Source organism: Ylistrum balloti, unplaced genomic scaffold (assembly GCF_031769215.1).
Source record: "Ylistrum balloti isolate Yb309-2 unplaced genomic scaffold, AGI_CSIRO_Ybal_v1 Utg371086, whole genome shotgun sequence".
NCBI lineage: Eukaryota > Metazoa > Mollusca > Bivalvia > Pectinida > Pectinidae > Ylistrum > Ylistrum balloti.
In genome coordinates this window covers 365656-393264 of record NW_026782599.1, presented here as the reverse complement: position 1 = coordinate 393264, position 27609 = coordinate 365656, and the positions used below count along the sequence as shown (strand labels likewise).

Below are 27609 nucleotides of genomic sequence, written 5' to 3'. Positions count from 1 at the left end.
TTTCGGTATTGAATACGCATTCTTCTGTCAATCGTTGTTTATTAGTTTGTAACGGAGACACAAACATTTAATATGTCTTAGCAATATAAAGGCGGTACACGAACCAAATATTCACAGTCCGTTCTCGTATATTATCTCATCAGGATTTATACCACATCGTAATATCTGTCATTCCCACCGTACATTAGTTTCCTTTCATTCCATCCCTCAAAATAGGATATTGTTTTTTTTGTACAGTGTATAACATATTGCTACCGCTACAACGGTAACAACGATGTAGACTGCTGAAGTGTAATTAAGAACGAAAATAAGCCAGTTAGAAATCGGACGATATCCAAACATAAATTATGCAAACAAAAGGACAAAACAAAAACTTACAAAATACAGCATTTATTGAAAGAAAATTGCATAAATAATAGAGACGAGGATATTATAAGTAGCCGTGGTAGCTTTGTCTCCCCTATAATACTCATCTTCGCGTTCAGCATTCACGCCAGAACTATCAAATTCTCAGCTTTCTCTACACCACCGAACAAAAAGTCCAGATTTAATTTTGCAAAAATGAATAATGATAATGATTTTTAAAAAAAACGTATAAAAGTTACAAAAGGTGCTTGTAACGAAGAAGACGAGTAAAGGGAGGCAGGTGGAACACAAACCGTAACTCAAACATAATTTGTTAAAAACATAAAAGTTACAAATATTCATTAACGATAAAATTTGAATAAATACTCGCTTGGTACACCAATGACATGTACATCAATAAAATGTTATCCAAAATCACATACATCACTTCACATCTAATGTTTAGTGAACGGCATGTTACAAAAGCAGCACATATGCATCACAGTTCACAGCCACTTTATCGCTTTCCTTGTGGACCTTTCCTCGTAGAGGTATATAGCTAAGCATAGGTATGTGGCCAGGAGAAACAAACAAAGATCTATCCCAGATCACACTAGGATTAAACTAGCAGATATCCATTATTTCTGACTCGAACAAGATAAAGAGTTCCAATTGTTTCGATAGACGCGTGTTACCAATTCATTTTGGTCGGCAAGGTGCTAAGATGAATGTTGAAGCACAAACCAGTGACAAGATGAAGTATACCAGATCACTGATCAACATATACTAATCGGTTCGAGGACCGTTCAAACACCGGGTGACGGCTGGCTAAAGAATCATAACAGAAAGCCGTAACACTGAACATTGATTAATTAGCCAACCATCGATGGTGTATAATTCACAAGTCAGCAGTCGATGATGGGAAGCGCACTACAGTAGATACAGAATTTGCAGTAGTTGTTGGCGTCATGGCATGGCTAGATTTTTACTGGTATTTAGTTTTCTGGGTGTGGGTTGCTTTTTCCTACAAAGAAAATAACACATAAATGTTTATTATAATGGTTATGCAGCAATCTTGATGGCACTCAACACGCTGTTCTGATGTGTTAAATTGATCAATAAAGTTGCATTTTCAAACTGTATAACATATGACATTCAAAGAATGAATCATTTTGCACTCTAAGCCGAATATTGATGAAAAAAATTAATTAGCTAAAACAATGTAGTAGTGTATACGTGTATAAAAATGAAATAGGTGTAAAAGACGGGTTATTACGGGTAACAATTTTACTCGAGACTTACCTCGTTCTTCTCGTTCAACAGAACGGTGTTTACTTGGGCACCAAATCCCCAAGTCTCTTCGTCACGGAACACAAGATCATTTAGACCAGCTTCACCGGCAGACCCACGAGCAAAGATCTGAGGTAAAGGACACAGATGTATTATCTATTCGTTTAACTAAGACTACTGAAACGAACTGTAACAAATATGATGGCAAGACCGATAAAAGGTATATACTCTTACACTTTAAAGTAGATGTTCATCAATGAGGACACATACAGCTCCGAAATAATTGAATGAATACTGAGTCCTGCTTACCTTCACGCTTTTGCCTGGCTTCAGGGAGAAGTTTCTAAATTCATAGATGTAGTCACGTTGGCCATCAACGGTTCGTTTCAGTTTCCATTTGTTCAAATCAACTTCCTGAAACAAAGAAAAAGGCTATCGTTACTCATCTGGAAAGTAAAACTGATACCAAAACAAGCAATTTATTAATATATAGAAACGTCATGTGCAATATCTAATATTCATCTGATACATCATGATTGAGTACAGTGCCGATAACAGTGTGACCAGAAGTATTTTGGTTTGGTAGTTTGCTTGCAGTAAATACTTTTTTCCAAACAGCACCATTTCTTTTGCATAATATTTTAAGGTATGAAACTTCGCGTCTGAAATACTATTGCTTATTTTGTCCCCTTATCCCCAAAATTTTTCTCCTGTATAACAAAGTTTCACGCTTCTTGATACAAATCAAAACCCGTTAATTGACAGATATCGTACATCATGTAATTTGTAAAATCATAATTAAATCCACGTATTGGTAGACTTACCCTCTTGTTACTTCCGGATGAGGTGTTTTCCAGTACAATAAATTTGCCTTCCGGGCTGACCTCGGCCACGGATAGAGGACCAGTTGATGTTCTCTGGTATGTTGTCTTAGCAGACACTTCACCGCGCATCATTCTCATACTAACGGATGAGTCTGGAATACCATTCGACACAATGACGGTGAATCTAACGTCTATCTCAAACTTAATTTACTTTTATAACATTTTTCTTAATTATAAACAAAAGTAAGTTTATGATTACCATTTTGATATGGATTTTCAATGTTTGTACATTTACATGTTTCTTCAAATGCATTTTTCAAAACAAGAACATTGACATCAGTTCGAATGAATGAGCATGACATGAAAATGAAGTCACATTAATGAATATTATGTGATATATAATACCTTATATAGAATTATTAGCGTTTCAACCTTCCAATGAATATTGGTAGAAATGAAAGGAAAATCATCTTCTCAACAAAAAAAGATTGTTGCTTATCTAAGGCACATAAATGTTACTTATAAATGTATCTGAAATATATTACATTTGGTATTGACGAACAAATAACAAGAGTAACACAGCGAAAGGATGAAATGATGGTCAATGTGGATGAGAAATTATAGACGTGCAAGTGATGTGGCATGCATACAGAACGTAACAAACATGATACCTGAAGCCGCATGTGCTGTAGTCAGAAAGTCCGAAAACAGATTTTTAAAGCAGAAATTAATGCACACTGAATCTTCATTTATAAGTTCCGAACGCGAACCGATAAAGCCTAGCCTTACACGTTCCTTAAGCAGTGAGCTATGTGAGCTAAGCCGGGTTTCCCACTACGTTTGCTTGTTATTAGTCTTGGGCCGTTTGCATGTTCCAATGTTCATCATGACTGGATGATTTCATATGATCTAACGAAGCAAAGCATGCTGTTTCATTACAGACATTTTCACTTTGCAAGGCATGATCTCTGAGGCAATTTTATTAGCAATATAAATGGTTAGTCTATGTAATTTCACTGGTCTATCGAGCGTTAGTCTGGGTTAATATTGACCTCAAAAGACTCCAGGAAGTAAAGTATCAAATGCATTTCATGCATATTTTGTACGAACGAAAAATATATATTTTTTGTAAGTTATACAAGTGGTGTTATTGGGTTAGAATATACTCACAAGACATTAGTATAGATGTTACACTAGAGAGCATACTACGACGGTATATTTCAATATAGTCTTATATATCAAGTGGTGTTATATATCTAAACTATATCCAGTTAGTCTTGTATAATCATACAGTAGTATTGTTCTACGCACCACCCTTCGACTCGTAGCCTGATATCATTTCCGACATTTGGGATGCCCCTCTGCTTTGGGAGTTTACTGCCTCTTCTACAACATTTCGCAGTCCTACTCTGTTGGTTTGAAAATAAAAAAAGAAAACAAACTGAAAATAAATCAAACATGGAAGGGGAAATTAAGAACCAATCATAGCATGTCTTGGCTGTCACGTGGCATGCGATAGTCTGGATGACATACCTGCCTCCGCGGGAGGGTAGTCTGGTTCCGCCCTTAAATGAACCCAGGGATCCAAATGCGGATCCGGGACGTGACGATACCTTAACGCGAAGGCTGATCTGTCGGCCAAAAACAACATATAAAAAGAAAAGCAACGTTAGCATGACGCCTCTCTGAATGAATAAAACGGTGAACTAGCAAGACCACAAACAGATGCCAAGGCAACTACATGCGGAATAAAAGATAAAAGAAATCATATCAGGGGTGCTGCTCAAACGGTATTGATGATCAGACAATACAAATCACCTTCATCGTCGTCATTTGTCGTATCCTTGTCATCAGCACCATCGCTGACATCGCCATTTACATCAGTCGTCTTAACTGCATCATCTGTTGCCTTGGACGGATCTTCCTGTTTTTCTTCTGATTCGGATTTTGAATCTACATCCTCTTTCGTTTCTTTGGTATCAGCAGTGTTGTCGTCGCCATTTTTATCATCGCCATTTATTTCTGGTGCTGCTTCGTCGGTCACTTTCGGTGATTCCTCACTTTCATTACTTACATCTCCAGGCTGTTTGTCGTCATCATCAGTTGCCTGTGGCTCATCTTGTTTATCTGATTTATCATCCCCCTCTTCAGTTTTATTGCCGTCATCCTCTTCAGTCTTACTATCGTCCACTTTTGTATCGTCACCGTCTCCAGATTTAGAATCAGTGTCTTCAATTTCTGATTTTACGTTGGTATCTTCTTTTGTTGATTCTGTCTCTACCTCATCCGGTTTGTCGCTTGTTTCATCCTTTTCTTGTTCTGGCTTAGAATCCAAATTATCACCATTTGTTGAATCGTCTTTTGGTTTTTCTGTTACTGCAGATTCCTCTTGGCTTGTTTCAGTTTCCTCATTGGTATCTGGTTTTTCCTCTACACTTGGTGATGTTTGTTTTTCTGTTACGCTTTCTTCTTTATCTTGATCACCTTCGTCCTCATCGGGCATTTTCTGTGATTCTGATTCAGCTGTGTCATCTGGTTTCTCTGATTCGACGGAACCAGCTGTTTCTTTGGTAATTTCTTCTTCAGTTTCCTCTGCATCTCCAGCTTCCTTTATTTCGCTATCATCTGCTGATTTGTCATCAACAGCTGTTTCTTCTTTCGTTTCCTCTACTTCCGGTGATTCCTTTTCCTCTTCTTTTGCAGTTTCATCTTTTTCGTCAGATTTTACACTACTGCTTTCCTGTTCCTGGGATTCTTTTTGTTCTGTTTCTTCGGTGCCTTCATCTTCCTTGGTTGTATCATCTTGTCCCTCCGTTTCTGCATCTTCTTTTGTCTCTTCTACAGCATCAGTTACATCCTTTGATTCTTCATTTGTTTCGTCCTTTCCTGTATCGTCTGCTTCAGACTCTGCCTGTTTGTCACCTTCTGTGCCATCATCTTCTACAGATTCTTTGGTGTCATCGTCCCCAGTACTTTCCGCCTTTGCTGATTCTTCTATCACTTCCGTTTTAGGTTCGTTATCTTCTACCTCTGGTTCGTTTGTTGTTTCTTCATCTTTGACGTCTCCGTCATTGTCTTCAGTCTCATCGGGTTTTTCTTCTTGGTTGTCGGTAGATTCTTTTTCGGTTTCTGGTTCGGCAACTGTTTCTGCAACTTCTGTTTCCTCCGTTTTAACATCTGCACTATCTTCTGTTTCTTCTTCTTCAGTTTTTGTTTCCGTCTCTGCTTCTGGTGCATCATCAGCTTGATCCACATTGTCATCGGCACTTTCTTCTTTGGTTTCATCTACGCTTTCATTTTTGTCTCCATCATCAGCAGCTTCGCCTCCATCATTGTCTTCAGTCTCTTCTTCGGTTTTTGTCTCATTATCATCTTCAGCAGGAGCAGCAGCTGATTCAGTTTTAACGACTTCTTCAATTGTTACCTTTTCCTCAACTACGACCTCCTCAGCTAATTCTTCTTTAACTTTTGTATCAGTAGTTTCATCATCAACGGCGTCATCATCGCCATCTTCTTTGTCACTGGCCGAATCAACCGTCGGCATTGTACCCCCTTTAACGTCTATAATAGATTTTAATTCGTCTTCCGGGGTTATGTCCCTTTCGGTTTTTTCATCATCAACAGATGTTCTTTCTTCAGCATCGGCGTCAGATTTGCTGTATTGACTGGTTGTGTCATATCTCCTCCACGGAGCCGAAACTCGAGTGTGAGCCATTCCTACAAGGTTGCGAAATCTGTCCGCACTGTGACGCATAATTTGAAAAGGTGAAGAAGCGACATCATTCAATTAATATCCGGGGTCAAGATTGCGAAAGGAAAAAACAGAGAGCATATATCTGAGTTTCATATCATTCAATTCATACTTTTATGCAATTCAAACTATTACATCCATTTAATCCATGCGATCATTTGTTAGTAAATGCGATGATATATATACACTATCCCATCTTTGCATTACATAAATTACATTTTTCGGTACGAATATCGAAAATTGTTCTTCCTTAAAGGAAAAAAAGGAAGAAAAATATACACGTGTCATATTTTGACATTTAACTCTCATAATTTTTTTTAAATTGTCAAATTGGAAATCCTTTGATATCAATTTAATTTTCTATCATAACATGTAGATGAATGACTGATTTCCGCTAAATGAAGTAAAAGTACGTTTCTGTTTCGAAGTTGCAATAAGTTGAATTGTTGTACATTACAGCGTTGTAAATTTTGGCTATATTAATTGATATGCTTTACATGGAATACATTAAGGTAAGGTTAGATATTTTGGATAAATATTGAATATAGTTTACATAGAATAAATAAGGTAAAAGTGAATATCATTTCATTGTTCACATTTTCTCCGTCATAATTTACATATAAAATTTTACATATAAAGTTCTGTTAAAAATGTACTTGAAATATATATTTGTTCAGTGCAAACGTATTAAAGAAATTGATGTTGAATTGTGTTTTGCGATATTTCAACGACCGGGAAAATGCGAGCTTCTAAAATAAACAAGTGTAGTGCTTATTAGATATATTACCGTGTTTCCTCTCCTTCCAAAAGTTTCCTGTAGGCAAGGATCTCGAGTTCAAGAGAGAGTTTAGCGTCCATGAGGGTCTGCAGCTCCTGGAGAATGCTCTCCATTTCGGACCTCATCTTAGTGATCTCTTCCCTCAGGGTGGCAGTCTCAAGAGTATGGTCAGTCTCCATCTGTTCGTACTCTCGAAGCATGTCTTGGTATTGTTTCTCCAGTTGTGCATTCTATGGAAATTGAAGATAAACACAGATATGATATCATATATCAAGTTTTTCAACAAGCAAAAACTAAAAATAAAAGTTGTTGTACTTAGAAACGTTACTGCTATTATCATATTCAAAATTAAAAAGTCGCAAGCGAACACAAAATTTATTTCTTCCTTTTTAAAGCATGAACTCGAAAATAATTCCTATGGCAACGTTTCAAATAACTAAGTGTTAAATGAATATAAATTTTATAATTTGAGAAAGACGTTAAAGGAATGATTCATATGAATAATTACCTAAGGTATGTATTACGTATGTGTACACAAGTTTCTGCATTGCAGTGAAATATAGATAGTGTATCTTATCTCTCAACGGTTGATAGACTCGACCAGTAACTAAGTAGCTGTGTCTGAAAGTTTTCATTTTATTTTCTTCCTCGTGTTAAAACTCTACGCTACACAGATCATACATATTAAAACATTTTTGCCCGTGAGCGAAACGCACGCGAGTGAAATTATGATTCCAATTTTGTTCTTGTGTTAATGTTGGCTGGCATGGGGCTATTAATTTTTTATTCCAAGAACGCAACATCATTGGGTCTACCTACCCTGGCCTCTAGGTCAGCAAGTCGTCCTCTAAGATCTGTCATCTGCTTGACAAGTTTCTTATTTTCTTCGCGAACATGAGTGACTTCCATGTTCTGCTTAGTGGCTCCTGTGCGGAATTCCTGAACCTGAAGGTAAAGACAGATTCTTGACTGAAAGATCTAAGACATGTTTTCTTCCACAAAATTCATGATAAAATAGTCGATATCTAACACATAATCTTATGATCAGGCAAGTAAGAAAAATGTATAATTTGTGATAACAAGAAGTCTAGTTGACTTTTACAAAAATTTTATTTGCTGACATATAGAAACAGTTTTTGTTCGTCGTTATTCGTAAAGGATGGGCTAAATATGTGATCATCTAATAATTAAACAGTTATAAAAACTCCGTATTTCGGCGTTTATATCCTTGCATACCTTGAGGTTGTAGTAGGCTTCCATGTCCCCTCGGATCTGGTCAGATTTCTGGTCGTACTCTCTCTGAATATCCCGAATGGCAGAGGACAACTCGTTCTTCCAGAACTCACGGTTCTCTTCGGTGGTGTCACGGTAGGCGAGAGCAGCAAGTTCCTTAAGTTCCTGAAAATGGAGAAAGTAGAAGATTTTGGTCAAATTATCTTTATGATTAAATTTTCAAATAACTGTAATCAGAATTTAAACATATGTGGCAATTGTTTTCATGATACTTCAAACATACCGAATATCACGGTAGAGTATCATCATGAGCGACTGAAAGTCTAATCGTAATTTAGATAGAGCTACATGTACATGTTCGAGTGTCGGATTCCGTTCCATTAAAAGTATAAAGATAAGGCGTTAATAGTAATCAGTAACGATATTCTAATAAACATATTTTCTTTTAACTTAACACTTAATCATTGCATGTCTAAGATTTGAGAAAAATATTAACAAACTACAATCGTTGTGCATCGTGGTATGGAGTCAAACACATAATTTACCAGATTTTTCTTTGTGTCCTCGAGAAGGAAACGTGTATAGCAAGGAATGGATCTGTTACACTCGACAAATAAGGCATTTGTGCTATATATCTTGCCAAGAAATACTTTTCCTCTAGTAAAAGGAGAAGATCAAAGGAGGACAGTGATATATTTTAGCCACCTTCCAGAGACGAAGGGACACATTTAATTCCTAGAATATTACTTGTCTCAATTTATTAATAAATGGTGTATGTAAGCACCAACAGTCTCTTGGTCGATGTAATGTAATCAGGCAGATAACCATGTCACCGTGTCAAGGTTATGATATCTGAGAGTATCGGTATCTGAAATAATAATTGAATGACCTCAGCGACAGTAAAACATCGAGTTTAAATGTTCTTGTATTCCTCGACGATGTATAACCCTAAACGCCCTAACGATAATTGATCTCTGAATTACAGCTTGTATATCATGCCAGTTCACCATAAACTTAATAGGGATTGTACTCAAACGACATTTTTCTGCATTATACATAGTATCTATACAACCGGCACAGGCCATTGCATATTTATAGGAAGGCAAATACTTCTCTGTTCGAGTTGGTTGCTAACGATTACAGAGTTCTGGTATAGATATATTCCTGTTGTATCGTGTATTCCCGCTACCTAACAGTTAAATAATATTCCTAAGTAGGCGGAGGGAACGTATTAGTGGGAGCCAAAATAGACATTCCAAACATTAAAACAAGGTCCCACATCTCTCAGTTGTTGGCACCGTAATTCTTCAGTTCACGCAAAATAATTTATTTCTACCATAAAAAGATAGAATGTAGGGTTCGCCAAAGAGCTGATGTTACGTGCGTGTGTCCCCCAGGGATACCCTAATCATTACACATCCGCGCTAACTTGGCCTCTGACTAGTTACAACCAGATCTCAAGAGGTAGCGAGTGGTCGCCATAACAACGCCATCAACAGATAACCAGATTACCATTCTAAAGATCTATAATATATGTCTGTAAAGTTTTATTACTTACAACAGGAGAATTATTGCACAAATTGCATCCTTTTATCTTTTGCAGCTGTTCCTTAACGTCCATTGAAAATGTTAATGTGACAAAATGGATTGGCAATATAAACTAGTAACTATTTTGCACTCTTTATGTCAATATCTTATTGATGATTGCTCATCGATTGGTCTCTCAGAATATTTGTTATCTTTTCATAGACATATAACAACACAAAACACTACATTAGAAGAGAAATGGGATACACGACCCTTTTGAATCTTGTTAATAAACGTTAATGAGTGTTTGGATCGTATCCATCTTTCTTTTATCAATGATAGGGATATCTGAGAAGCGGTCTTTGGCAAATTGTCCTATTCTTTGCAATATTATATTGGATGGTTATGTGTTTTGTTAGCTATGTTTTAACGCCAAACAATGTAACTGAATACAACACATTAAAGTGCTTAATGAATAATACAAAGGTACTAAACAGGTGCACAGAGGTGCTGATGGACCGTTTTGTAAACCTCGGTATCTCGTAGTCACAGCACTTTAATAATATGCTGTACTTTTGGTCTTGAATCGATGTGAGAAAATTGTATGCTTGTCATTCATTCCAAGAACAGTTCGTTGCCAATTTTAAGAGCACAAGCTGTTAGATTGGCGCTGATATTTTTATGAATGATGGCGGCACTATTCTGTGCACTCTTGGAAACTTAGCTATTTCAGCTGTTTTAATGTCTTTGCTTAGTATCAGCAACTATATAACAATGTATATCAAGTCTAGACGAATGGCTTAATTACCGAGACATTTACTACGGAAATTGAATTAAGTATTTATCCCTTTCCAACCACATGGCGTTTCTAAATATAAATGCTACTTCTCAGTTCAAACCAATCTATTCTACAGCGTCTTCAGTTACTTAATATGATATTAGGTTTCATTAGAGCGATATTTCTGTATATTGATGTTTTTGATAACTCTACACAGCTTAATCGATTTCTACGACAGTTATACATATGCCATACCTGTTCGTGGAGATTCTTCAGGAACACCATCTCTTCCTCCAGAGTCTGGCGACGGTTCTCAGCGTCAAGATGGTTCAATGTCTCATTGTTCAAATCCTGTTAAAGAAAAGAAAAAGATGTTTGTACGTGAATGAAACGTATGAACTTTTTTAAACATTGGCAGTAGCTAAATGTGTATATAAGAGAATATATTATTAGCTCTACATTTAATTAACGTACTTAGTAATCAATCCACGATCAAGCTACACTATGATAATAGATTCAACTGCGCTTAAACCGAATTATAAATGATGGCACAGTTATGCAAATTCGGTAGGATCTGTAAATCACTGATAAAGTCCTGATACACGGTAGTTTGTATGCCTTCCTGTTTCAAATCAAATGTATTGCGGACACCATCTTATTCAATGTTTTCTCATGATGTACATATATAATATGCAAATCAGATCATTTATAGCAGACACCTGTATTGTGTCTTACTATGTAACCTAGTTTTCGTTATAACTTTTATGGTGTTTTTATTCTAGACGATCAAGTTACATGGATGATATTAAAATATTTTTTTTTATGAATGGAATGAGAATGCTGTTTCTCCATCAAAACACTCCTGCAGTGATCCTGATTTAATGGCGTGTCTAAGATATACATACACACTATTAAATAGTGCAAAACATTTCGCTTATTATATTTTCCCAGCCTTGAAGCCACGTTTGAGCTATATCCTTACCAGTCGAACAAAAGAGAATTTGGCTACATACATTATGAATAAAACAGATTAATATACATGTAAACAAGAGCGAATGTTTTAGGTCAAATCGACACAACGATAGATATTAGGAAAAAATAAGGTACAATACACGACCATTGACCATTGAAATAGCGCAATAAGAATCATAGGTGGTTTTCTGGAAAGATGAATGCCTTTTATAAACGAAGCCTGTGATTGGAAACTAGATTAAATTCAAGGCAAATTCTCAAAACGACAGATGAGGTAGAAACCGTGAAATTTGTATTCATACATAGATGCGCCAGTTCAGATTATTTCAATACAATTTTCTCCAACCTGCATCTTTTATAACCTAGTAACTGGGTAAAGTCTTGATATAAACAAAAACAGTGAGACATCACTACGTTGCTAGCTCATGGTAGGGGTCTTTTTCAGTTGACCGTATGCAGGTGTACAATGCTATCGATATGTCTGACTGTATATCATTTACAAAAGTACTGTCAAAATTTGTCTTTTGAATGTAAATGGCAGTTTCACTTATAGAATATGTTTAGTTGTTTCTTTTAAAGTTTTAAGAAGGCGTGATGATTTTCCACTTGTCCTGTTCAAAAGACAATGTTATACATATACGGGTTTGCTGCGAGAACTGCAAGGGAAAAAACAGCGGCGTCAGCACAATTTGTGATAGGACCAGTATCGATTAGTGGCCTCTGACTGACAGACTTGAAGTGAAGAAACTGTCTGAGTAGCGAAACAAATACGCCCAAACATTATTGACCACAAGTTTATATAGCCTTGTAGTTGCAAGCGGGGTATATCGGTCTTCCGTTTGCTGAATAGGCTCATTAAGTATTAGGAGGATGAAATAGAATTTACAGGGTAATCATTTTATGGCGAGGTTTCAAAGTAGACATTCCATCGTAAAGTTTACAATGATATGAATATACGCTTACCACAAAATGTTTGTTTGTAGGTGAAAGTAAATGAAATAATTGGGAACTTTTGAACTGGTATAGTTACCGTTAAATTTTATTACGAAACATTTCTAAGGAAATATATACATAGGCTATTGAATTATATGTAATCATCTAATATTGAATTATCTCCTATAGGTATGACGCCTTCAGGCAAATTGACTTTCAGAGCATCCCACAACAAGAGTCGTATGTGCACAGTAAGAAGCCAGGGAAATGTGAGGTGATTTCGAGTGAACAAAACTTGAACATGAAGACATGACACTGATGGCCACAATGCTGAAATAAATCACAAACGATTACTGCCGTGAAAGGTTTGATTGGTGTTTTACTGGTTGTTGCGGTTGACTAAAAGGGCTATAATGATATATGACTAATTTATTTTGCATGTTGAGTTTAAAAAAAAACGTAACACTAATGTGTTTTACACTTTTTCAGGTGTAAGTTTGTGACAAGAGTTCCAAGATCCATACAAACATGAGTATACTATGGAAGAGCCGTATTGCTGACGCAGCATAGGTTTCTACATCCCCTTACTGATCGGGTATACCATCGTCTCCTGCTTACGTGTGATTGTTTTTGTTAGGGTTTTTTTTCAGGATGACGACCATCCCCGTAACTTCGCTATGTGTAATGTTAATAAATACGAGTAAAGCACAGAGGCTCACAGCTTTGAAAACATAATGAAAAATGATATAATTACCGTTATATAAATGAGTTCCTTAGAACACCGACATTTAAGCTCTGCAATATATTACGATACCCTATTTTGTACCGACGCAGCACCTGGCTTTACGTCCTGATCAATCAGGTAAAGTTAATGTCGGCCTGTCCGGAACTTATCGCTTCGATTTAATGTTTACAGTATAGTTACCTCACGATCTGAGCATGCGAGCAGTGTTGTCGCTCATCTGTTACTTTCTTTTCAAATTAACATTAAACAATTTAAAATAAGACTTCTTCCAAAATATGAACATTTGGGAAAAAAACATGATTCCAACGCTTGCATACAAATTCGCTTGTATTACATTTTACTTGGCAACTTCTAATTATCAGTGTTATACAATATCAGAACAATAATCAACCTTTAAAGCGAAAAAACTAGGTAAAGCTAACATGAACATGAAGGCATGTAATCGAGGACCACAGACACAGCGATAAATCACATAGATTACCGATCTGAAAGGTTTGAATTGTGTTTTGCTGCTTGTTGTAAGGGACTTAATGATATATAACTACATTATTGTGCATGTTGAATTAGAAAGATAACAACTAGTGATCGAGTAGCAAGTTACGTGACGACGTGCACATACACGGGTACCAATTAAGCATGATGCATGGTAAGATGGACCTGTTCGGCTTACTCTACTGGTTTGGGTTTTCACTGTTTTTCTAAAAACTTCAGCGAAACTATCAGGATTAATGCTTAATGACTTCGTATGCTATTTTTGCTAAGTGGCGCCATTATAAAATCCAAAACGATAGAGTTTCACTTAGAGTGATTAATAAACGAAATAATCATTAGTCTAGAAAACTTGGTCTTCAAATTAAGACAATACACCCTTAGGCGAGGTACTAATGACCGAGCTGAAATTCACATTGCCTGTATGTCTCGCAGCACAATATAATCATGTCAATATTTGAAAGATCAAACCTATAATGGTGATTTTACGTTCTGGTACCATGCAAAGCAAGCATACAATATTGATGGGATCGTATACTGGAGGAGAAGAGTTGTGACTACAAGTACTTACGTATATAGCTTTTGGATATATGGTCTTTGTGTTACGTGTATTTGGGGTGTTTAAGCTGCTTGATTGATCACAAGGGAGGATAAGATAATTACTGTTAACAATATAACAGTTGTGGCGGAAGAGGAACCAGTTTTGCAATACTTGCTCAAATACCAAAGGTGTTAATATCATATACACCTACATAATATGTTTACTGGTTGCCGATTGAAGGCATTTTTCTCTGTATCTGATCATTGTATTCAATAGGTTCTGCAGTTATTTGTTATGACATTACATTAAATAATTTAGCATCGATAGACAGCAAAGTGCCGTGGATGTAGACCTAAAAATCAATGATGCTATAGAAAAAGCAATGCGATGGAGACATTAATCTATATATACAATCTCTAACGATGTTTCGAAGCGGATTCAAATTTAAGGGTCAATGAAGGGTATATTGTCGTGTTTGAATATAACAAAAATCAATTTAATTTATGTTACAACGCAAACACCATGGCAAAGAGAGTTACAATCAAGCTATAAGACAGAGTAAGAAGTGACGATATTTAATGAAACGGAAGTCATGAAGCGTCCCCTGGTTGCATATCTCCATGGATACGTGAACAAATTTGATAACTAATCCTCTAAGAATATGTCCTAATGTTCTTAAGATATTATACCAGTGAGAGTACACGAACGTCAGCTAACGAGGAAATGCGAAACAAATGCTTAGCAACCGTTATTTGTATCTCACGTTCACTGATCATATACTCTAGCGGGTAAACCAGTTCTGTTTCTCTTTTTTTCAGACGGGATTCTGAAGACCACAACGATATTTGTACACTATCTTGCAGATTGCAGACAATGACAACCGACTATAAATATATATATAACTTTTTTCTTTGATCGATATACATGTGCAAGTCAGAATCAATTAAGTTGAAATGTTCAAGACTAGTGCATTGTGGAGGCACAAGGTCGTACAACTAAAAGTGGCAGTTGTAGCCATGAGGAGATAAACCCGTGCTTATATGACTTCACAAAATCAACGAGATACATGAACGGGTCGATGTTCACACAGCGCGTGTATCTTATCATACAATTCATATCACAATGGAAGTTGCGCCTCACGAAAACCGCCAGATCCAATTATAATACCTACAAAGTTGAAATAGACTGCAGACTTCAGTTGTATCGGAATTTGTGAAGCAGGTTTTGGGCCTTTGTCGCAATGCATCAATCGTTGGGTGCGTTCTGGCAACTTTCCTAGTACAATACCGTGTGGTTGGCGTATGCAATCGAACGCACCAATATGAAGTACAACTACAGGATAGAACGCACCGCTAACAAGCTCAACTGCATAGCAACACACGCCCAGCATGCATGACTACATTAGAATGTTTGGATTGCATGACTACCGCTGTTTTATCAACATCCGTCTACGCTTTTTCGTACGGACATTCCATTACAAGTATTCCGTGGTTCATAAAGGGCTCCCGCTTTGCATAGACCAACAATGCTGAATATATCATTTAAATACCACATACACCGGGAAATTTAACATTGCAACAAAAACGACCATATAAGTATCCGTTTTGTTTAGTGTAAAGATTTTTATATACAGTAGAATGAGATAAAGTAGAGCCAGTTAGGGAATGAGATACAGAAGGCGTGTTACTTGATAAAATCGAAACTCTTCTTACTTACGATGCATATTAGCGATTCTTGGAATTTTAGCATACTAAATAGCATCTAACACGCGGCATAAATTGTTGTATAAAAAGAAACCACGTACAAAGATAAAAAAATTTTGCCGATGTCTTATATTCTCCTCAATTATGTTTCACGTATGTTTTTGATAAAAGAAGTTCTCAAATTAGCCGTAACATCTAGTAACATCTAACAGTTAGCAGTATCGTCCCTTGGTATTAGATAATAGCAATGCCACCAGATATTTCACCATTACATCTACTGTAACTACAGATTAGGCCGGTCACATTAATACGAATTTTATACAGGAATAATTTACAGCTCGGTACTCGGTAAGACTTGTGAAGACGTTTTGAGGAATGAGTGAAAAATTTAATTTGATAAAGGGAAAAATAAACGTGATGTATACTTACGATTCTGAGACGGTCAATGTCGGTTTGTAACTTGTTGATCCTATCCCTGTCCCTCTGTCTGTCAGTTTCTAGAGATTCGACTGTACGTCTGAGCATGTTGATCTCTCCTTCGTAGTCCGACAACTGCTGGTTCAGTTTCTGTATCTGCTCACGGTCAATGTTGTGGTACTTTTTAGCCTCATCAAGTCTAGAAAATAAAAAAATGAAACATTTTGTCATATATCACTGAATAAAGACAAATTTCCGTTACCTACTGTATAGCTTACTAATCTCAATTACAAAATAATTGTCTTAGCCGTGAATCTCGTCAGTAGCACAATTAAAGCTATGCTAAAGCGGCTATTTCATTTGGTCTTCTTAATAACGTTCTGGGTGTGGAAACAATTATAAAAAAAGTACAACATTTGCAAAATCTATTTAAAGCTTTATCTTTCATTCGAAATATTTTAAAAAGAACATTGGTTTCGATACAATTTTGTCTGTCTCCAATAAAAACCAGAAAGCAAATTTATAAGGATTTAGACTCACTGCAAGGCTGATTAAAGTATTCACTAAGGCACAATATTTCTGCTTTTAAGAGAAGTCAATTGAGTTAAGAGAGTATATCGATATTTTTTTAGGATGTGAGATTCTTTTTCAGGCAGTGAAATACTATTGTATCATTATTGCGTTTCACGGCAACTTCCTGATATCGTCAGTTTAATGTGTTATTGGAGCCAATGACTATTTTGAGGGACCTCATCTAAATTTTTAATCGATAAAAAAACTTCTTGTTTGTAAGGTTAACTTCGTTTTGTTTCCGTTTCTAGGTAAAAAGTTGCTTTGTGAACAACGTTAAAACTATCAATATCATTGCACAATCAATCCATCCTTTGACTTCAAACCATGAACTAGCATGGTATCCCGCCGATATATAAACCGTTATTGTGATAAACTGGTGCAATTTTCTTAAGAAACTAAACTCTGACATGAACAAAGAGCCGATGATTCTCTGTTATATGGGGTTGATGGTTATGTCATGCCGTGACGGCTCAAATCCGGTATTTTCGGAAGACTTGTTCAAATCATAGTCACCTCTGGTGTATTGGAGTGATACAACACCCATCAAGCCGAGTGTACTGCGGTTAGAATTAATAACTTTTACACTCTTTGTCCAAAAACAAATAAGTTTACATTGGTCAGTGGTCGATTGTTTGAGTGTATCGGAGTATGCCTGTATACAGGTCTACAGACTATATAATTATGTATTGAAGTTTTTGTGAGTGTTATAAGGGATTTCAGGTAGGTATCTTTATCTGACATTGATGTTCCAGTTAGGACGGTAGTTAGAACACCGAGCCTGGGGCGAAGATTTATCGACAGTAAACAAATGTATTTAAACAGTCACAAGTCATAACGCCCATATAGGGGCTCTACTTGGGATTTATTTTGATCTGATAAAAATTGTAATAATATGCATTGGTATGCAGAATAGTAAATATCCTATATCTTAGTGTACACCAACATTGACGGTCAGTAGATATGATAAAGATCGCAGTTACGTAATGGTTTGAGATCAAAGGAACGTAAACAGTCTGTAGACTAGTAAGCAGGAAAACTTTTCTAATTGAAAGCCCATTCTTTATGAGCAAACGAACGAAACCTGTTCTTCCAGAGTACAATGAAAGTCTATTGTCTTCGACATACAATAGGTCAGCGGCCAGGTGGTCTCGGTAATGGTGTGGTCCTTATACTTAACTCGCCATAACCCGACACACTTGACTGGTTCTACAGTGGTGGCAGTAGTGACGCTGTGAATTTCGTCTCAGAAGTTATCAACTCATACTTCTATTTTATGTTCAGTCATATAGTCTACATGATAACATCATACCTGAACTTTCCGTGACGTGATGGTGACAATGCGTTATAGACCAGCTTACTTTATGCAATTATTAAAACTACGGATCGGCCAGGAAACAGTGACATGAATGAATGTCACAGGCAGGCGTTCACAACATGCTAATACTTGCGAACCCGTCACGCTCTGTTGGTTTAGTTGTTTTATATGTTAAAGTTATGTAATGTTAGCCTAGACATCACTGGACAGATATCTGTTATAGTACTGAATATCAATAAGGTGGTGTTTAACGGTTTACAACTAATTAACTTACGTGACTACATTTGAAGATGAATTAGAAATGTTTGTCGTTCCCACCTGTAAACAGGCTATTAACAATCCGACATATTAAAACATTCATAAACATGGATGTTTTGTCTAGACTGACTATTTTGTATGTAAATTGTATTATTATTATTCTATAACGTTTTGGTACTTAACAGGTCAGCTATAGATAAGAGCGATGGAGGGATGTTTTTCAAAACAACACAACAAGACAGGTAATGCATATCAGCAGAACGGATCAGATGTTTACTCAAACTGATGTTTTGCATTTCTTTCGAATTTTATCTTTGCCTGTGCGGTGGTTATTCAATAGATACAATTCGAAAGCCACACCAACGGTTTTCATTCAAAGTGTTGAAACGGCGATATCATAGTTTCTAAACATTAACGCCTAATTGCTTTGGTGTTTTAAGGTCAAGGCTGTGTGTTTTGTTTGGTGTCTTCACTTTTACAATTACGATCCCTTTACAGGTAGATCTTGTTAAAGAGTATCAGATAACTGAATACACACATACTACACCTTCTTATGACCTATCCTTGTATACAGAGTACTTAACACACGTGTATCTATCCACTTATAATTCAAGGCAGCGCTACGTATGCGGATATTGGGTGGAATGCCCAAGAATATTGCTTTGTGACATTATCTTCTATGTCTATTACTATATAATATTATTTCCGGGATTATCTTTAACAAGACAATATAGGGACTTTGTCTGCAGCCACTTGCAGGCATCAAATATATGTTGTCAAGCTATCTTTCATAAGGCACTGTATTATTAACATACTGTGTTCCACTTACACCACAAATACTATCAGTGTACTGTTGTTTATCATAAATGCCGAAATCTCAAATGCCATCTAGTTTAAAGTATTTAAACATAGTAGGTGTTTAAGGTGTTTGACATCGCTTTGTGCTAGGGGCTGTATCAGACACGCCTCGATGATTCTAATGTGTACGTAAATCAATCTCTGTGTGTGTAGGACTGAACAGAAGACTTATTTTCGTTCTGAGTGAAGGGTAATGCCATTATCACCACGTGTCAAGATACTGCCGAAAAAGTATTACGTAACTCTCGCCTTAATATTGGAATTTGGAGGAATATTATGCTAAGACTGGAAAATGTCTTCTGAGGGGAAAAACCTACAAGGTATTGAACATTCTACTCGATCAATCAGCGCTTGTTTGAGGACATGAAGAACATGAAAAGAAACTTCTATAAAGTTTGTCAATGAAACCTGAATACAATACATTAAACAGTACGACTATTTTATGCTAAACCTTTACCCTGGAAAACTGTTGCTGAATAAAGGGACCTATAAGTTATGACCCACGAATCCACAAATGACCAGATAATACCTGACCACAGGGGATAATAACTTGCATAACTGCCCTACAAAAATACACGAAACTGTTAGAAAATAAAGTAGATTTTACGCTTCAGGTGCTGATACATACGTACATACCCCCGGGTATCCGATAACCCAAAATGATATCGCGGATATTCCACATTATAATAATTAAGAATAAATTCCTTACTCAGCCTGAAGTCACATTCATAAAATAAATGACAGTTTTGATATCAAACGGGACACCTTTTCATTATTCTATACAAGGAGCTAATTAATGATAGTTATTACCGAGACAGGAACAGAAGAGGGAGAAGAAACAAGTTGAGAGTAAAATGGTGTTAAAACGTGTTACAGCTACAACACCTTGCATTTCCATAATATTGTTATGACATAGATGTCCTTGAGACTACCTGCTACTGTATCATTATGCAGTTATGATTAATGAGATTAGCTACGCGGTGAAGAGCTGTGAAGCGATACCAGATGGCAATTTTCAATTCGTCTGTATTATTGTATTTCTGTATCAATATTTAAAGATCACAGCTCGAATGTTTAGACTACTGTAATCATTTACATACCTAACTTATATAGTAAGCATACTAACGACATGAACTGAACACCTCGGTATAGGAATATCAGTGGAACAGAAATTAAAATGTAAAATGATTAGATTGTGAGAAGCTTAGCCAGTTCGTAATACAAATGCCTATGGGATTTTGTCCTATTATCAAAATATTTATCTGTTTCTTGAGCTGCCTTGTGCCCAAGGCTCTTAGATATACAATGGGTTGGACGTGCTGATGAATTGTGTATATAATTCAAAGAAAAAAATACTATATCATTTCTAATTTCGAGAAACACAAGAATAGAGAAAGGGACCTATCAGGATAGCGTTTTATTTATTAATTATCATTCTCATTGGTCCTTGTATGGGGCAGCCTATGATATATGCTTATACTTGCTTGTAGTATTGAATTATTCGCAGGACCTGTCTCCAATAACCTGTCCATGTTTATTAAGCACCATCCTAAGTTAATTATCTCTTTGCTTGTTTCTTCTACAGAAATTGTCATCACAACGCCGCGATCTTGACAATGCTTTCTGAATGGCCGGACAATTTGACTCATTAATTTACGTTAACTGTAGGAGACAGTCATACAGCTGGGCGTACGTATTTGTTCACTATAAGTAATGTTCGTCTAATAAGATTTTCATTTATAATTCTCTTCTTCTTGCCGGAAGCTAATCTTTGATGTCAACGTAGGTCAGAAACGGACACATCTGGAAGGATTGCGCATCGGTTCTGACCTTTGACCTGACAAGCTTGAGCATAGCTTCATCAGCACGTGACAAGGTCCAGACCCGAACCTCTGATATCATCGATCATTCCCATATATCGCGCATGTCCCTACCCCTCCATCCTTACTGAGTTATTGCAATTAATCTACGACTTTATCCAGCGAACACGCTAAAATGTAAGTTAACAACTTGTTGCACATCAGAACATCTCTTAATGTGAAGTAAGCGAGTATTAAAAGGTTATCGAACGCTGTTCTAACTGTTCGTTCACCTAAATTACAAACACGTTTGCGTGGCAACATCTTCATTGATTTATCATTTCGATACTTGATAAATCTTTGCCAAGAGATGTATTTACAATGCGAAAGGACTAATCTCGATGGAATTGCTGACTGTGCGATTTTTGCACACTATTCAGTCTACAACACTTTGGCCGACACGTCTAGTATCATATTGATTTTTGCCAGGTTAGAATGTGTAGGAGGTTAGCGATGATCAACGGATTTCACATGAATGAACAGTGCTATGTATATATATATATGACCTTATCAGATGAGTTTACCTTATATAAAGATTCCAAGTAAAGTCGCAATTTTTTAAGTTTTACCTAAAATGTTTACCTTTAATGTTATCTAAAATAGATTATCTATCAGAATCGCAGAAAGTGAAAAGAAGATGAAATGAATGAATCAATGGACTAACTTTGTATCTACAAGTGGCAAATACATAATGTAAGCACACTTCAATAAATTTACATGTTATCGCAACAGTATGTAAATTCTAGAGAATCACTTTCATATAGGTTTGCTAGAGCCCTGTATGTCAATGTAGCAGTAATACAGCTGGGGCGTTCAACCATCGCTCATATTGATAACTTGATGTTTTGTCAACTTAAGTGAAATTGACTAGATGAAATATGAAATGTACTTTAATAACTGTGTAATTAAATATTAATAACTGTTGTTCAAAATATATATTTTCAGGTTGATAGACGATAAACATGCCAGCAACAAGTGTTTTCGCATCTGTAACCTTTCCATAGTTATTGTAAATCTAGCCAAACCTGTTTTACAAGGTATCTTATTCATCTGTAAGATACTAATTAACATGCGTGAACGCACCTATGCGTTCAGTTTACATTTTTTTAAATACAAAATGCTATTTATTTCAAATAGTCTTATTTAGGTAATAATAAAAAATATATATATGAAATCTTCCCCCGCTATTTTACATTCGTGACAATTTGATTTGCTTACCAAATACATATCTTTATAATTGTGTGCCCAGCACAGGTAAACCAGCAGTTACATCAATATAAACTATAGGAATAAAATCCATACAGCATATTAAACATGGGTGGGCGCGTCCTAAATGCTCACAATGTAACCCAAATAGCGAAAACTACACTCAAGGTAATTTCTGCTTTACAGACTAAAATAAAACTTCATTATTCGTAATTGAAAACTGATATGAAATATTTCCACTGTAATTGATGTTATAACTTGTAAGGTTGGTTTGATTAAGTTTTAAGCTTTTTGTTAAGTAAGAACGTTCATGAGGTCCGATATTGATGAACGAAAATTCTATGAGTTATAAAACAATGTTCTATTTCCGTTGCCTTTCTACTACCCGTAACTCCTCCCGCTTCACCCTTGCTAACCATTAGCGGTATTTCCCAAAGGGGCCTCGTAACATCCGCTCAAGACTTGAAGGTAAAATCAATAAATAACAAGATGGTAAACCTGAACAGAAATTAAACGTCAGACTGACTTTAGGGCCATGAATCGTGTTGTTTTATCGACATACTATGGTTTATTGGGTAGACAGATAACACTTTATTGTCCATCTAAAGTCAACCGCATATATTTGTATTGGTTGGCTCTCAATTGGCTTGTGTTTCGAAAAGTAATTTAAGAAAGATACTTATGATAATCATTTATATTTGTCCTATCTAGATTACAACAAATCATCGCTGAGAAAATATATTACGAAAATTGTGATATCAATAACGTGATAGTAACGTTGTTATTTTTATTGTAAAAGTATTAGTGTTGTTAAAACTAACAAGGCAGATCATGTATCGATCTGACTGCTGCTATTATAGACAATAAAACACTGCTGTCTGGGCCGTATCTGTACACACATTTTGCTGCAATGCAGATCTTCTACCCGTACTAGCAAACTACGAAAAGTTGATGTTGTGTGAAAATTCGTTTTAAAGCACCTCGTAACAGTACAATGTACATTGATTATTTTGTCATTTCCGTGAATTGAGACAAAACTTTGGAAGAAATTTTCAAATTGTTTGTTTTGGCCTATGGAAGCAAATTAATCACATTAATATGTATCTCTGACTATTAGTTTTATTCGGTACATGTATAACTGCTATTCGTGAGACACATGTAAGATATTGACGTGCAGAATACTGCAGGTGAGGAGATGCACGTGTGTTTATCTCGCTTATAAGATAAAAGCAAATCTTATTAAGAGATATGAACGATTGTTTAAAACGTATGATAGTTTCATAGCTATATAGAGATGCAGAAATGCAGACATCTATGTCAGATTTCTGTTCTTGACGTTTGGTTTGTGCTGGTATGGTGAAACACTTAAAATGCTAGGTGGAATGTGAATTAATATTACAGTTGAAATTCTAAAAAACTGAAAATGATATACACAGAAAGAATAGGACAGGAGATATTCAAGATGTAAAAAAATACTTTTCAATGACAAGCAGAATTTTTTTATTACGGTTGGAAGGCAGAATTTGAAATTTGACCGTTTTAGGGGACCTATGCGTCTCACGTTAACAACTGAATGCCTTACGCATCTTTTAATGCATGCTGTAAATCTCAATGAATGATGACGTCACAGCACAAAACATTGTACTAGTGGCGTTACAAAGCATTGGGACTATGTTAGACATTAAACCACGAACCGTGTATAATATAGGTTAGGATTGGTTAAAACTCACAAACTTTTCAAGATAAAAATAAATTTATCAGATCGCAATATTGTCGTTAATATCATCTTTAAGCGCGGTATGTAAACACTGCACTCGGCGACAGTGGTATTTTCTTACTAAACCTGCATACACACTTCTAACCACTGTTGGTGTGATTTAACATACATATACATAAGGTAACGACAAACTCCTACACTTTAATCATCATGAGATAATACTTTTACTAGGTAGGATAAACCACTTACAACACCCCCGCATAAACTTCGAAGTAGACATTGTGTTTCATTTAATAGACGTTTTAATTTGAAATGCATCGGAAGTTAACAGGTGCACGAGGATATGACGCGTATTTAAGCTGAGTGGTGAAAACTGTTTATTTGTTGTGATGTACACGAAAGATAAGTAACTTGATATATAAAAGGTGCAGTTAGCTATTAAACACCTTTTGCGTTAGTAAATATACACCCATCCGAATCAATAACAGCAAATGAAGTTTATGTTTAATTAGCTACAGCTTAAGTCAACAAGGAAGCGATATCTCACATGTGGATGTCAGAATATGGTGTCGACAAGTAGATGCTATCAGATAAACGCAGTAACAGTTTGAATAATCATACATGTGGAGCTATCAGCGAGGCGTGGATAAAAATTCTTTATAGGCAGTCGATCTCTATAGACAATATATACAGTAAGACACATACAGGTAGAGTTATTTTATGTAGCTCTAGAAATATTTGACTAAGGAAATACGGATAATTTTAAAGTCAATTAAGGTCTTTACGTATCATTCTGTTAATCGCTTATACTTGCATCAGAAATAAGGCAACTAAACGGAATGTAATATATAGTATTGTGATTCTCTAGCCATTAGCTGTGTACTTAATCAGGGACATTATCCTCTTACAAGGCACGGGCCACGAGTTTGATCAGAAAGCATACTGTTAAATCTCTTCTAGATGATTAGCTCGTACAACAGGAAACATGAATATCAATGGAATAATATTTTACTATTCTACGTTACACCGATGCATTTAAAAAGGTAACGCCTAATTGTTATCAAAAGTTTTAAGTTTCACAAAGAGCTACATGTTTAACTGATGTATTCAAACGATACCAATCAATTAAAAGCTTCTCAGCCAATGAGCAATAGCACGCACACTAAAAAAATACGATAATAAATAAAATGCTTCTACACTATGCTATCAAGAAATCGGTGATTATGATCTAGATATTGACGGATATTTAACCGTTAAACGAGTTTCAACACCCTAGGATAGCATGTTAACATTATCAATAGTCCGTGTTTGTTAGAGCAAGTAATCATCTATCGAAGCTTGTATCAATCACGATTAAATAAGACAACAAGATGACAGGTAGGTCAAGTTGCTCCTAAAACATTGTCTTACTGAATACTGATAGTGTATTGCCTATTCACAGCTCTGATCAGTGTTTAGTGAATTAGTTTCTACCAGCAATCGAAACGTGATTAATTAAAGAAGAAGATACCAACGGAAAATACAGCAAAAGCACAGTTAAACAGATCGTGTAATATGTCTAAACACGGGGACCTAATTACACTAATGTATTGGTTCATATGTTTAAAATGAAACCGAAAGTAAAAGTACAGATAACACAACATAATTCATCTCGGATAATGGATTTGAATGCTTGTAAAAGATAATAATTAATGGCATGCTATACTTACTGTCTTTGCATGTCGGACATCTGTTCCTGTAGGCTATTGTTCTTGATCTCTAGATTGGCTTTTTCTCTTGTAAGGTCATCAATTAGTTTCCTTGCTTCAGCGAGCTCGGTCTCGTACATTTGTTTCACCTGACTTGTCTCCTTTCCCCATTTTGATTTTAAATGCTCTAATTCTGATCCTAGTTTACGGTTTTGGGCTTCGAGAAATCTCACTTTTTCTATATAGCTAGCAAACCTTTCATTCAAATCTTGCATGTCTTTCTTTTCCTTTTCACGATTGTGCTTCATCTCGTTCACACCAGTGTTTGTGCGCTGTTCATATGCACCAGATGGCAATCCTCCCATGTGTTTGTTGCCGTACCCGTACTCGACTGTACGGGTGATGACAGTTCCTGAGTCTCCACTGATTCCTGAAGTCCTAAGTCCGGGTAGTCCAGGGGAGCGAGCCAGCACTGTGTTCCTTGGGGAGATGGTTGACTTGAAACTACTGGTGGTAGCATCTCCGGAGTCGTCATAGTTGGAGGAAGAGGAGGACGTTATTACCGTCCGTTTCTCGGTAACGGTTTCTCTTGATTTTGACATCTTGCCTTGTCAGAAAGCCTGTATAAAATAGAAAAAAAGACACATTCCTCAATTATTGTTGCTAAATTTCTAAAATATCAAAAGACATAAACAAATTCGAGCTATCCAATAGAAGAAAGGATTATGTAGAGAACCTATTGGGGTAAAAAGTATTACCGTCACACCGACAAAACGAAATCTGTTGTCCAACTTGTTGCGTGAAAATTATCTTGATATATCATCTTTTTAAAAAGCAATAAAAATGTAAGAATGCAACAAGCGTGGGCTATAATGTATTCACAATGATGTTAACATTTTAACACTTCATGAACGAGTTAAAGAGGTGCACTGACAATCCTGTTATACGATTTTACAACGAGAAAATGAATAATAAAATACCACATTATCGTAAATAACATTCAAAACGACAAGAATATTAACACAAGTAGTTCCACAACAATTCAGTTCTAGTGACAACTGCATCGTTAACAATCTGTCAACGACCACAAATTCAACAGTGTCTCAATGTAGATTTTACATCACCTGTAAATAATTTCCCAAAAGATAAAATTATGTGACAATTCTAACACAAGCACTATACCAGTAAAAAGGTATCACTAATATTTGCAGACGAAAATCGACAGTGTAAGGTTAGCACTGCACGCTACCATACACAGACAGGATCAGCTGTGTAGTCCACCGGCGACCTAGCACACACTCCCTTTATATATATATTAAGAAGCTCCGCACTCCCAAATTTAGCAAGAAGCCAAATATGAACTTACACTGCCAAGCTTTCAGTTGGAGGACCGAAATAGAGTGACCGTACCACCTGAATCCTCCCAATATATATTATGCTGGATACAGAGAGTAATTTATCAAATGTATCAGGATTGGTTGTAAATATCACGTGATTCACACTCCAAACCCGCAAAACATCACATCAAACGGTGAAGCTAGTGCTTATTCAGCTGTTGGATTATAGTACTGTAATTAATTACCGAACAGGTCAGCACATAATTCTCCGGGGCTTTCTGAATCCCTGGCAAACTCCCTACCTCGTAGATATACACTGACTGTCGTCTGTCTATCAGTGAGGTGTACTACTCACCACTTCTGAGCAGACGACACGGTAGTTTGCACACAACAACATTACTACTATGTCGCTTAAGTTGCGGTTGTCTGCATTTGGAATGTCACAAGCGACCATTCATGTCATTGATCAGAG

At 36.2% G+C, this 27609-nt stretch overlaps 1 protein-coding gene across 1 annotated transcript; it reads right to left on the bottom strand.

Annotated features, from left to right (window-relative positions):
* Positions 1–374: 374 nt before the first annotated feature.
* Positions 375–27398, bottom strand: LOC132560607 (70 kDa neurofilament protein-like). Its single transcript, XM_060225271.1, has 12 exons — positions 27383–27398; positions 25822–26420; positions 16339–16525; positions 10782–10877; positions 8225–8386; positions 7808–7933; positions 6998–7218; positions 3771–3868; positions 2460–2611; positions 1945–2049; positions 1648–1764; positions 375–1369 (listed from the first exon to the last, which is right to left on the bottom strand). Exons 2-12 carry the CDS (start codon positions 26400–26402, stop codon positions 1331–1333), a joined length of 1884 nt encoding a protein of 627 aa, XP_060081254.1. The 5' UTR covers positions 26403–26420; positions 27383–27398; the 3' UTR covers positions 375–1330.
* Positions 27399–27609: the final 211 nt, after the last annotated feature.